Consider the following 14,420-nt stretch of genomic DNA (forward strand, 5'->3'; position numbering starts at 1 on the left):
AACTCGGACTCGCGGTGAGGAAAAAGTGGGTGTTACAATGGGCATGCTCCTCCTGGTTACGTGAGTACACCGGTATATCATCATTGAATACTATGACAAATAAGTCGATATATGGCTGAAGTACATTGTTCACGAGATGCATGAATGTTGCTGGGGAGTTGATCAGCCCAAAACACATCACAAGAAACTCATAATGACCATAACAGGACTCGAATGTTGTTTTTAGAATATCCGAGTCTCGAATCTTCAACTGGTGATTACCAGACCTCAAATCAATCTTAGAGAATACCCTCTCTCCCTAAAGCTGGTCAAATAGATCATCAATGCACGCAAAGGATACTTATTCTTAATTGTAACTTTGTCCAACTGCCTTAGTCGATGCACATCCCTATATTACCATCCTTCTTCTTCACAAACAAAATGGGTGCACCCCAAGGCGACACACTAAGCCTAATAAATCCCTTATCAAGACGTTCCTGAAGCTACTCTTTCAATTCTTTCAACTCAGTTGGTGCCATACAATAAAGAGTAATAGAAATGGGCTGAGTGCCAGGCACCAAGTCAATATCCCTATCGGGCGGCATGCTCGGCAGGTTTGTAAGATACATATCTGGAATGTCTCGCACCATCGGGAAAGAGCCAATAGTAGGAGTATCAGCACCAACATCCCTCACAAAGGCCATATAAGACAGACAACTCTTCCCAACCATCCGTTGGGCTTTCAAATAAAATATTACCCTGTTGGGAACATAATCAAGAGAACCTCTCCACTCAATCCTTGGCAACCCCGGCATCGCCAATGTCATGGTCTTAGCGTGACAATCCAGAATAGCATGGCATGAAGACAACAGATCCATACCCAAGATCGGGTCAAAATCGACCATACTAAGCAATAAAAGATAAACTCTAGTCTCTAATCCCCCATTAGTCACCACACACGATTGATATATACGGTCCATAATAATAGTATCGCCCATCGGCGTAAATACATAAACAAGTAAAACTACGGGCTTATGGGGCATATATAAACAACGAGTAAAATAGGATGATACATAGGAATAAGTAGAACCGGGGTCAAATATATGGAAGCATCTCTGTGGCACACTTAGACAATACCTGTGATCACTACGTGTGAAGCAACAACATCTGGCCTAGCAGGAATAGCATAAAATCAGGACTGACCACCGTCTAATTGGCCTCCCCCTCTAGGGTGACTTCTAGCGGCCTAGGCCCCACCTCGAGCTGGCTGAGCAGGTGGTGAAGTAACTGGCGTGGAAATTGCAGCCTGACTCCTCTACTATACTGGACTTCTTGGCGATGGGGACAATGTCTCCACATATGCCCAAAGTCCCCGCACTCGAAGAAACTCCCCGATGGTGGTGGTGGTGGAGACTGAATCGGGCCCAGAGTACCAGGATAATTGCTAGAAGGACCTTGCATATTTGTTACATGAAGTTATAAGGCATAAGAAAGAGTAGACCATAATTTTTTGTACACACCATTTGGAGAAAGAATAAAGACAGTAGTGCACACATTGACTTATTTATTCTCCATTGAAATAAACACATAGATCCATCTATTAAGGGTAAAAAAACGAACGATATTTCGCTTAGAAGTTTCGTTCACCCTATTCAATGAATATAAAATTTAAAAATTCATAAATATTATTAAATAATTTATTTGAATTATAAAATAATATTTTTTAAAATTTACAAATAATATTCATATTTAGTAGTTGAGGATTGGATCGTGGACAAAAGGGAGTAACGGCAACAAGGGAGCCTGTAGGTTGAGGATTGGATTGTGGAATATAGGGACATTGATGGGTAAGTCTATAGAGTTGGGGAAGATTCTCCAGAAGAGGAAGGTCAATATATCTTATGTTCAGGAGATCGGGTGATTAGGATCGAAGGTGAGGAATGCGGACAGGTTTAAATTGTGGTACTTCGGATGCATGAAGGGAAAGAACGGGGTGGGTATTTTGGTGGATAGAGAGCCCAGGAAGTTAGTGGTAGAGGTTAGGTGGGTGAATGACAGATTAATGGCGATTAAGTTAGTAGTTGGAGGGAGCACTCTGAATGTCGGTACCGCTTACGCGCCGTAAGCGGGCCTGGACGGGGATGTTAAGAGGCACTTCTGGGAGGGGTTGGATGAGGTGGTACGAGGTATCCACCTACGGAAAGGTTATTTATAGAAGGGGATTTCAATGGTCATATTGGGTCATCTACTAGGGGTTATGGCGAGGTGCACGGTGGCTTCGGCTTTGGGGATAAGAACGGATGAGGCACTTCACTGTTGCATTTCGCTAGGGCTTTTGAGTTGGTGATCGTGGGAGGACCATTTGGTTACTTTTTAGAGTATGGTGGCTAAGACTCAGATTGATTATATCCTCCTCAGGAGGTGTGCTAGGGGATTGTGCGTGGATTGTAAGGTGATCCCAAGTGAGTACCTCATGACTCAACAAAGGCTCCTGGTGATGGATGTTGGTATCATGATAAAGAGGAAGAATAGGTTCGTACGGGGTCAACCGAGGATCAGGTGGGGTGCTTTGACTAAGGATATTGCATAGGATTTGGAGGAGCGGTTGATGGTTGTGGGTGCTTGGAAGAGTGGTAGGGATGCTAGCGCTATGTGGATGGCGACTACAGACTATATAAAAGAGGCAACGAAAGAGGTATTAGGGGTCTCGAAGAGCTATTATAGAGGGCTCAGAGGCGACTGGTAGTGGAATGACGGGGTCAAAGGTAAAATGGAAGCAAAGAAAGCGACGTACCTTTCGTTAGTGAAGAGCACTGACGAGGAGCAGAGGAGAGCGAACATAGTAAGGTATAAGAAAGCTAGGAAGAAGGAGAAATTAGCGGCCACTAAGGCTAAAAATGTTGTGTTTGGTCGGTTGTATGAGGAACTAGGGGGTAAAGGTGGGGACAAGAAGTTATTTCGGCTGGCCAAAGCAAGAGAGAGGAAGGCTCGTGGCCTGGATCAAGTGACGTGCATCAAAGACGAGGAAGGTAAGGTGTTGACGGAGGAGTCCCAAATTAAGCATAGATGGAAGACGTACTTTCATAAACTTTTGAATGAAGTGGAGGGCGGTAACATCATGCAAGGGAAGTTGGGGCACTCCGAGAGTCTCCGAGACTTTAGGTATTACAGGCGTATTAATATGGAGGAGGTAGTGGGAGTTGTGTGTAAGATGAGTCAGGGCAAAACGACTGGACCAAATGACATTCCAGTAAAATTTTGGAGGTATGTGGGTAGAGAAGGATTTGAGTGGCTGACTGGGTTGTTTAATATTATTTTCAGGACTAAGACAATATCAGATGAGTGGAGATATAGCATGATGATTCCACTGTAAGAACAAAGGTGATATCCAAAATAGTAACAACTATTGGGGCATCAAGTTATTAAGCCATACCATTAAAGTTTGGGAGATGGTGGTGGAAGGGAGGGTAAGGAAGGTGGTGTCTATTTCTGAAAACCAGTTTGGGTTCATGCCAAGACATTCAACTACTAAAGCTATCCACCTTATCAGGAGGTTGGTGGAACAGTACAAGGATAGGAAGAGGGATTTGCACATGGTGTTTATTGACCTAGAGAAGGCATACGACAAGGTCCCTCTTGACATTCTTTGGAGATGCCTGGAGGTGAAAGAGGTGTCAGTCTCGTATATTAGATCGATAAAGGTTATGTATGATGGAGCTAAGACTTGGGTCAAGACCGTGGTAGGTGACTAAAAGCTTTTTCCAGTGGTTATGGGGTTACACCAAGGATCTGCGCTTAGCCCGTTTTTATTTGCCCTGGCAATAGACGCCCTGACAAATCATATTCAAAGGGAGTTTCCATGGTGTATGTTGTTCGCTGATGATATAGTTCTCATTGATGAGACGTGAGGCAGCATTAATGAGAGACTGGAGGTTTGAAGGCATGCCCTGGAGTCCAAAGGTTTCAAGTTGAGTAGGACTAAGACGGAGTATTTGGAGTGTAAGTTCCGCAGCGTGATGGGGGAAGCGGACATAGTAGTGAGGCTCGACTCACAAGTCATCCCCAAGAGAGAAAGTTTAAAGTACCTAGGGTCAATCATCCAGGGAGATAGGGAGATCGACGAGGATGGCACGCATCATATTGGGGTGGGGTGGATGAAATGGCGGTTAGCGTCTGGAGTCTTGTGTGACAAGAAGGTGCCACCGAAACTCAAAGGTAAGTTTTACAGGGCAGTGGTTAGATTGGCTTTGTTGTATGGGGTTGAGTGTTGGCCATTGAAGAATTCACATATCCAGAAGATGAAAGTAGCCAAAATGAGGATGTTGAGATGGATGTGTGGGCATACTAAACTGGATAAGAATAAGGAATGAAGATATTCGGGAGACGGTGTGTGTTGCTCCCATGGACGACAAGATGCGGGAAGCGAGGCTTAGGTTGTTCGGGCACATGCGGAGAAGAACCATAGATGTCCCAGTTAGGAGGTGTGAGCGGTGGACTTTGGTAGGTAGAAGAAGAGGTAGAGGGAGGCCTAAGAAGTGTTGGGGCAAGGTGATCAGGTAGGACATGGCACATCTTTAGATTTCTGAGGACATGGCTCTTGGTAGGACCGTGTGGATGTCGAGCATTAGAGTTATAGCCTAGGGGGTAGTCGAGAGTTTTTCCCTCTTTTACCGGGTAGTCTAATAGAATTTTGTCTAGGTCTATTAGTGGTATATGTTGTGTTCACATTATTTTGCTGTTTTGCATAGTTTTGTGTTATTGCCCTTTCACTTATTTGTTGTCTCTTACAGTTTTGTTATTATCTTTCTGGCTTCTTTTGTTGTTACAGGTCTTTTCTTTTCTGATATTATTGTCTCTTGTGTTGAGCCGAGAATCTTCCGGAAACAGCCTCTCTACCTTTCAGGGGTAGAGTAAGGTCTGCGTACATTCTACTCTCCCCAGACCACTCTCCCCAGACCTCACTAGTGAGATTTTACTGGGTATATTGTTGTTATTGAAATAATATTCATATTTAGTCACCAAAGTAGCGGATGATCTAGCTAAACATTAAAACAACCTAGATATTTTTGAAAGCTAAATGACTATCATGTATCCCTTTATTTTTGTTTTAACGCCGTATGAAATGATGTTGAGGTACTATGTATGTTAAACATATCAACTACGAAAGAAATAGCGACAAATCACTTTTTTCATAGCTAAACAGTAAAAATTCGTCGCTAATTATTGATTATCAAAAACTTCTATTTTCTATGAGATGAGTATATGTTTAACATGATGAATTAATTCTAACATAATTCTTTCTATAATAAATAAAATTTTGATTATCTAACGTTAAGGTCTTGGAAACTTAAAAGTGTAAATTCACAATTAACATCAAAATTTTAAATATTAGTTTATCTAAAATTTGTGAAAACTTCGGTGTTTCAACACTATGTTACCTTTTGTGATGCTGGAAAGAGTTTATTTTAAATTGGTAAAGAAAAGGAAGTACATCCTAAATATTAGGCAAAAATTTGTAGGTATCGTGGAAATAAATAAAAGAAGCTTAAAATAATTCCAAGTAAAACTTAATTTAGTAATCCAATGACTTTACTATAAGCACCCAAATTAATAAGTGAAATGTTCAATAATTGTAAGTAATTATTAGCCGGATGTCTTTTTAGAGTATTATATTGTATTTAAATAAGGAAAGAATATAAGTAAAACCTTACTCCGTATTATAGTAAAATTTTGAACTCCTAAAAATTAGGAAATAATTAATGTCCATAGTTTTAGGAAAATAACTTAAATTACAACTTTGTCCAATGTAAATCTATTTCTAAAGTGTAAAAAAGGCGAAAGGTATTTTGTTAAGGGCCTTCATGCTTTTAATATAATATAAATATAGATGAAATATTTGGTTTATGTGTGTCTGTTTTCACATGTAAATTTATTCTTTTTCTTTCATTTTTTCTCAAAATCTACTCCAACCATTTCTCGTTTTTTTTTCCATCCTTTTTCAAATAGTTAACAGGGACATAGAGGATGCACTAATGAGCGATGACAGTCGACACCTAGGGAACTATTTGTTTCCGATTTGTAAATTTATGATTCGAATCGTGACCTCTTGCCCATTGAACCTTTGTCTTTGAGAAAGGTTTATGTAGATAATACACATGCCCAGCACTTGATACGTAACGGATTACACAAATGACAAACAAAAGAAATTATCAGTTAAGAAATATCAACATGGGCAACTCATAGAGAACCACAGCATGCATTGCTCTCTTCACCGGGGGCGGGGACACCTTATGTGATGACCAAAAAAGGTCATCACTCGGGTTTAAAGTGAATTCTGCGTTTCGAGGACTTAAAAACCTCTTTTAGCATCATCTTGATTTGCGTGTAAAATTCGGGCATGTGGCCGGAAAGCCTATATGTGAAAATATGTGAAAAATAATAAATTTTTACTATAAAATGAATTAATTTGATTTCGGTCAACGTTTTGGGTAAACGGACCCGGACCCATGATTTGACGGTCCCAGAGGGTCCGTAGGAAAATATGGGACTTGGGTGTATGCCCGGAATCGAATTCCGATATCCCAAGCCCGAGAAATGAATTTTTGAAGAAATTTATTTTCTGAAATTGTGTCTAAGGGTTGGAAATGAATTTTGATTAGAGCATGTTGGTATCGGACCCGTATTTTGGTTCCGGCGCACGGTACAAGTCTTATATATGATTTAAGATAATTCTGTGAAGTTTGGTAAGAAACGGAATCCGTTTGACGTGATTCGGGCCTTAAATGCAAATTTGATGTTTAAAGAAGTTTTGAGAAATCTCATTGATCTTGAGGTTTAATTCGATATTCATGATGTTATTTTGGTGATTTGAATACACGAATAAGTTCTTAGGATGTTTTTGAGGTTGTGTGTATATTTGGTTTGGAGCCCCGAGGGCTCGGGTGAGTTTTGGATAGGCCACGGGGTGCATTTTGCACTTAGAAAAATTGCAGAATTTTTGATGGTATGATCAGGCCTGCAGGCTTCGCATTTGCGAAGCCTGGCTCGCAAATGCGAGGTCTTGGTCGCAAATGCGAACCAGCCCAGGCCTGCCTTATCTCGCAAACGCGAGCTATGTTTCGCAAATGCGACGTATGCTGGGAAGGCTTGAAGTCGCAAATGCGACTTATTGTTCGCAAATGCGAAAAGCCCAGATTTCCTAAGGGTTCGCAAATGCGAGCTTCCCTTCGCAATTTCTAAGCCAGCAGAGGTCGGGGTTCGCAATTGCGAACCCCTATTCGCAATTCCCACATCTGAGACCTGCAACTTTTATACTTAGACGATTTTAAACTCATTTTTATGCATTCAAATCGATTCATTTGGCGTTTATTGATGTAATTAAGTAACTTGTGACTAGATACGAGCGAATTGGTGGTGGAATCAAGAGGTAAAGCTATAATTGAATCGTGAATTATGTTCGTGGTATCGAGGTAAGTGTTTGGTCTAACCTTAGATGGGGGATTAGGAGTTGAGTCCTATTTGCTATGTGGTAATTGTTGAGTACGGCGTATAGGCATGGTGACGAGTATCTATACGTTGGTGTCTAGCATGTCCGTGAGTCTTTATATTGTGATTATCCTGACTTCGTTGTATCTTTCATGCCTTAGTGGTGGTTTCTATTTGTGGTATAGAGTTTGTGGAAGGAATTGTGATCTATGAACCTTGAGGAGAGTTGGCTCAAGTTGTATAACGAATTGTGAAAGTATAAGTGATAATTGAACCTCCAAAGCATTGACTCGAGTAGTGAAGTGAATAGTGAAGCAAAAGTGAGAAAGAGAGGAGATCATTATGTTGTCACCCTTGCCGGGCTATTGTTGATTTATTTGTTATCTCCCTTGCCGGGATGTTGATGTTATTGATGTTGTTCCCTTGCCGGGATTAAATTGTTGTTCCCTTGCCATGATTTTTATTGCAACTTCATTTGTTCCCTTGCCCTATTGTTTGTGATTGTTGTTTGGGCGAGGAAGAGAGTTAAAGCCCGAAGGGTGATGTCATGCATTGTTTTTTTCGTGAGGAAAGAGTGTAAAGCATGAAGGATGATGTTGTGTATGATTGTGAAGAAAGAGTGTAAAGCACGAAGGTGATGCCCTGCCGCACGATGTACCATTCCGTGTCGATTATATTGATTATATGGTGAGGAAAGAGAGTAAAAGAACAAAGGGTGATACCGTGTACATTTTTATTATATGATTGCTTTGGTGAGGACGAGAGTAAAAGCACGAAGGGTGATGCCATGCATTTGTTGATTTCTGATTCTTTGTTGATATCCGATTTATATTGTTCCTTTCATTACTTGATGTCTTTCTATTCGAAATTGTTATCTCCCTCATAGCATGCTCCCTCTCCCATATTGACTGGTTATTTCCGTATTTCTTTCCGCTCTATATGTATTTGAACTGCACAGGTTTATTTGGTAGTCTGGTCCTAGCCTCGTCACTACTTCACCGAGGTTAGGCTAAACACTTACCAGCACATGGGGTTGGTTGTGCTGATACTACACTCTGTACTATGTGCAGATCCCGGAGCAGCTTTTGGACCGTAGTGTGGAAGCTACCTTCAGTCCACCTGGAGATCCAAGGTAGATTGCAGGCGTCCGTAAGCTTTGGCGTCTCCCTCTATCCCTATTTCCTGTTTCATCTTCCTTCTATTCAAAAACAATGTACTGTTATTTCGTCAGACTTTATATGTAGCAATCTTAGACAGTCTGTGATACTGTGACACCAGGTTTTGGGTGGTTAAGGCTTAAGTATTTGTATTAGATACAGTTTTAATATATTTTATTGTTGTCTTCCACGTAAATTTTAATTTCCACTGTTATCGCATTATCACTTTATATTCGTTATAAAGAAATAATCGGTTAATGAAGTAATTAGATCAAAGGTTTGACTTGCCTAACTCACACTAGCAGGCATCATCACGACTCCTAATGGTGGGAAATCCGGGTCGTGACAAGTTGGTATCAAGCACTAGGTTACATGGGTCTCACAGTTCACAGACAAGCTTAGTAGAGTCTGAGGGATCGGTATGGAGACATCTCTATTTATCCCCAGAGGCTACAGAGTTAGGAAAAACTTCACATTTATTCTCTCCTGCCGTGCGGTTTGGTTTCTCAATGCTAATTGAATTTCTACTCTGTTCTTTCGCATATGGCGGAAACACGCGCTTCCTCATCCACTGACCAACAGCCCGAGCCCCCAGCAACAGCTCCCACGAGGGGCAGAGGACAAGACCGAGGTCATGCTAGAGGCTGAGGTAGGGGTAGAGCTCAGCCCTGAGCAGTAGCACAAGCAGCGGAGCCTCAGGTTGACTTTGGTGATGAGGTTCCGACCCCAGCAGTTCCGGTGGGCCCCGCTCAGGTCCCAGAGGGGTTTATTGCTACCCCAGTTCTTCAGGATGCTCTGGTCCGTCTAGTGGGCCTCATGGAGAGTGTCACCCGAGCAGGCTTGCTTCCTGTAGCACCAACTGTCTCTCAGGCTAGAGGAGGAGCCCAGACTCCTGCTACTCGCACTCCGTAGCAAGTAGCTCCCCAGATTCAGACTCCAGTGATTCAGCCAGTTGGAGCAGTTCAGCTGGGTGTGGTAGCTCAGACCAGTGATGGAGCAGCTATGTCTGTCGATGCTTTGTGGAGGTTGGATAGGTTCACCAAGCTCTTCACTACTACTTTCAGCGGTGCATCTACTGAGGATCCCCAGGATTATCTAGACAGCTATCATGAGGTTCTCAGGAACATGGGGATAGTTGAGATCAATGGGGTCGATTTTGCTACTTTTCGCTTATCTGGATCTGCCAAGACTTGGTGGAGGGATTTTTGTTTAGCTAGACCAGCCGGATCGCTAGCCTTGACTTGGGAGCAATTTACGCAGCTATTTCTAGAGATGTTTCTCCCCATCGCTCAGAGAGAGGCCTATCGAAAGTAGTTTGAGCGCCTACAGCAAGGTTCTATGACTGTTACCTAGTATGAGACCATATTCATCAACTTGGCTCGTCATGCTCTTATCATACTTCCCACCAAGAGAGATAGAGAGGGTGAGGAAGTTCATTGATAGACTTATTCAACCGATTCATCTTCAGATGGCTAGGGAGGCAGGGAGTGAGATATCTTTCCAAGAGGCGACCAATATGGCCAGGAGAGTGGAGATGGTTTTGTCACAGGGAGGTGGTTATGAGTCGGACAAGAGGCCCCGTCATTCAGGCCAATTCAGTGGCACCTCGTCTGGAGGTAGGGATTCATATGGTAGAGGCCATACTCCTAGGCCTTTTCAGTCAGCACTTCAGGTTTCTCACGGTACTTCAGGTGGCTGTGGTCCTCAGATGCAGTATTCTGATCAGTAGTCCTACAGTGCACCACCTCCTTCTATCAGTACACCGCCGCTTTAGAGTTTTCGGGGTGGTCATTCAGGTCGTCAGGGCCAGCAGTCTCAGCAGTCGAGGGCTTGCTACACTTGTGGTGATATGGGTCACATTGCTAGGTTTTGCCCTCGAGCACCGAGTAGCTCTCAATATCAGGGTTCCCATGCCATGGTTTAGGCAACAGGAGTCCTACAGCACGCCCAGCCAGCTAGAGGTGGAGGTAGAGGTATTAGAGGTGGAGCTCAGGCCGCTAGAGGTGGAGGCCAGCCAGCAGCAGGCGATCCCAGAGATGTAGTTCAAGGTAGTGCGGCCCAGCCCTGATGTTATGCTCTTCCAGCCAGGCCCGAGGCTGAGGCTTCAGATATAGTTATTACAGGTGAGGTTCTGGTTTGTGATAGAGATGCTTCAGTGTTATTCGATCCAGGGTCTACGTACTCGTATGTGTCATCTTATTTTGCACCGTATCTGGTCATGTCTAGTGATTCTTTGAGTGCCTCTTGTTTATGTGTTTACACCAGTAGGTGATTCTATTGTGGTAGATCGAGTCCATCGTTTATGTATAGTTGTGATTGGGGGTCTTGAGGCTCACATAGATTTACTTCTTCTGGACATGGTTGATTTCGATGTCATATTGGGGATGAACTGGTTATCACCTTACCACGCTATCTTGGACTGTCATGCCAAGACTGTGACCTTAGCTTTATCGGGTTTGCCTCGTTTAGAGTGGGGAGGGACTCCTAGTCATTCTACTTGTAGTGTTATCTCTTATGTGAAGGCTCGGCATATGGTCGAGAAGGAGCGTTTGGCCTATTTGGCATATGTTCGTGATTCTAGCACCTGAGGTTCCTTCTATTGATTCTGTGCTCGTTGTTCGTGAGTTTCCTGAGGTTTTTCCTTCAGACCTGCCGGGTATGCCACCCAATTGGGATATTGACTTTTGCATTGATTTGGCTCCGGGCACTCAGCCCATTTCTATTCCACCGTATCGTATGGCCCCGCCGGAGTTGAAAGAGTTGAGGGAACAGTTGCAAGACTTGCTTGAGAAGGGTTTCATTAGGCTGAGTGTTTCGCCTTGGGGTGCGCCAGTGTTGTTTGTTAAGAAGAAGGATGGATCGATGAGAATGTGTATTGATTACCAGCCGTTGAACAAGGTTACAATCAAGAATAAGTATCCATTGCTGAGGATTGATGATTTGTTTGATCATCTTCAGGGTGCCAAGGTATTTTCGAAGATTGACTTGAGATGTGGCTACCATCAGTTGAGGATTAGGCATCCAATGTCCCTAAGACAGCTTTCTGCATTCGGTACGGGCATTATGAGTTCTTGGTCATGTCATTCGGGTTGACAAATGCCCCAACAACTTTTATGGATCTAATGAACCGAGTGTTCAGGCCTTACTTGGATTCTTTTGTGATAGTCTTAATTGATGATATTTTTATTTATTCCCGCAGCCGGGAGGAGCACGAGCATCATCTTAGAGTGGTTCTTTAGACCTTGAGGGATTATCAGTTATATGCTAAGTTCTCGAAGTGTGAGTTATGGTTGAGTTCAGTTGCATTCTTGGGTCATGTCGTATCACCAGAGGATATTCAGGTTGATCCGAAGAAGATTGAGGCAGTCAAAAATGGGCCTAGACCAGCATAAGCTACAGAGATTCGGAGTTTCTTGGGATTGGCAGGCTACTATCGTCGGTTCGTATAGGGGTTTTCATCCATCACAGCCCCGATGACCAGGTTGACCCAGAAGGGTGCCCAGTTCAGATGGTCAGACGAGTGTGAGGCGAGCTTTTAGAAGCTCAAGACAGCCCTGACTACGACACCGGTGTTGGTTTTTCCCACAGGTTCAGGGCCTTACACAGTTTATTGTGATGCATCTCGTATTGGACATGGTGCAGTGTCAATGCAGGATGACACTCATTGCCTATGCTTCGCGGCAGTTGAAGATTCATGAGAAGAACTATCTGGTTCATGATTTGGAGTTGGCAACCATTGTTCACGTGTTGAAGATTTGGAGGCATTATCTGTTTTGTCAGTTCAGTTGAACCTGCTTTGTCGCAAAAAATAATTATTTTCATCAGATAATCATAAAAGAAGACAATATTATAAGACTTGAACCCACTTGACACAAATGGAAGTTGTAATGCAGTGGCAAAGAGGATTCATAATGGGTGCAGAGGTGAGAAGTTTGTTGCATTTTTTAAAGGGTGTGAATGGGAAATGGAAGAGGCACCTTTTGGATTGCACTTCTCCATCTCACTCTTCCATTGTTTATAAATTTAGAGACTTGGCCTCATTTTTAAGATAAGAAAAATCTGAAATATTCTCCTCTCTTTCCTACATTGTTGCATTATTTTCTAAATAAACATAAGTGTCAAGTGTGTTTGCTCCGTTTGTTGTGTTCGCTGAAGTCCTGTGATTTGAACTGCCTCTATCACATAATAGTTATTTTGTTCTATCCTGGGAGGAATTAATCTGTATACCTTGGGCAACAGTTAGGGGATTAAATTCCTTAAGAACACACTATGCATTCAGTGGGCTCAGAATTATTTTACGATTTGTTTATTGAACTAACGTTTGTTTGCTTCTATAATTTTCTGGTTTCAAATTCAGATTTCCAACAATCTTAAGGAATTTAACTATTTTTCGATTGTTGTTAGAGAGGAGAACCAGAGCGAAGATATTTTCTGTGATTAATGAACAGGCAGTATTTTTGAAATGAGGCCGAGAGTTCCTGGCACATGTGGGGGTCGGGCCTCATGATTAATTAAGAATTACGGCACAACCTATGTCTTAGAAAATCAAGAATTGATGCGTTGATGTTTGTCGTATACCTTTCTGTTGCATTTTGCTGGTATATGATGTGGTAAAGTTATATCAAATGTTGTATGGCCATGAAATTTGACAGCAATGATCTTGGCTACCCAGTCAAAAGCAAATTGATCTTGCTTTAGAATGTTCTGTTTGAAGATTACCATAGCGATGTCATTTACTGCCATGTGTTGCTTTGGCATAATTAAGTTACCAATTAGAAGGAAGGCATATCAAATAGTTGCCTTAAAGAAAGAATTACTGGGTGTAAACATTCCAGTAATAGTTATATGAAGGCATTGGGTAGGCGACAAATTGTTATACTTCCTGTCAAGAATGACAAATTTGGATTAATTAAAAAAAATAAAAAAAAATGCAGTGGCTTTCTTTTAGTGTTCGACACAGTCGTTGCTATCGATACAGAGAGGATCACCAAATTCCATTTATACAGGGAGAAATTTAGCCAGTGTTCAAATGCGAGAAATTTATCTTTTCGAATATGACAAAACAGTGCGCCTGTCATCAAAGTTCATTTTGATGAAATTAGTAGATTCTATATAAAGTTAGTAGCCCTTATGTCAATGCGGTGACGATTGCAGCCCGCAACATATATATAAGTTGGCACAAAATCGGGTTTTGTTTTCTTACTCTGCTTATTTTTAATTTCCTACTCTATGCGTTTTACAAATGCTAGGGCAAGATATTTATTATGTGATGATCTCATTTTATATATTTAGAATATATGCATGAGTAGGAGTAACATGTATTTACGGGTAATTTGTTATTCCTTTGACTATATGAAAAACTATGAGTAGTTGATATAGAATTTGATAACATGCATAAATATATGTGGATGGTTATTTTCAAGGTTGTAAGATATGAATTAGACTTACAAGTAATACTTGAAGTATTCTTGAGATCATGAATATAATATATGTAAAGATGAACATATATGTGTTTGTTTAGAGAAAGAGATCAAAATGTTTAAAGTGTTATAATGGTTTAGTTGAAAAACCATTTGGAAAGGGAATTAAAACTCTCGTGATTTTCTACACTCATTATAGAGAATAAAATCTTCGTGATTTTCTACTTCTGCTTCGAGATCAAAATCTGCATAATTTTTTACTCGTTCGTTGAGATTAAAGTCTTCGTGACGTTCTACTCATTTGTCGGAAATTAAAGTCTAAGTGACTTTATACTCGTTTTGGAGATTAAAATCTTAGTGATTTTCTACTCCAATTTAT

At 41.7% G+C, this 14,420-nt stretch overlaps 1 protein-coding gene across 1 annotated transcript; it reads left to right on the forward strand.

Annotated features, from left to right (window-relative positions):
• Nucleotides 1-2,749: 2,749 nt before the first annotated feature.
• Nucleotides 2,750-10,350, forward strand: LOC138889659 (uncharacterized). The gene is made up of 3 exons (XM_070172993.1): nt 2,750-3,243; nt 3,530-3,719; nt 10,090-10,350. Exons 1-3 carry the CDS (start codon nt 2,750-2,752, stop codon nt 10,348-10,350), a joined length of 945 nt encoding a protein of 314 aa, XP_070029094.1.
• Nucleotides 10,351-14,420: the final 4,070 nt, after the last annotated feature.

Source organism: Nicotiana sylvestris, chromosome 4, assembly GCF_000393655.2.
Source record: "Nicotiana sylvestris chromosome 4, ASM39365v2, whole genome shotgun sequence".
Taxonomy (NCBI): domain Eukaryota; kingdom Viridiplantae; phylum Streptophyta; class Magnoliopsida; order Solanales; family Solanaceae; genus Nicotiana; species Nicotiana sylvestris.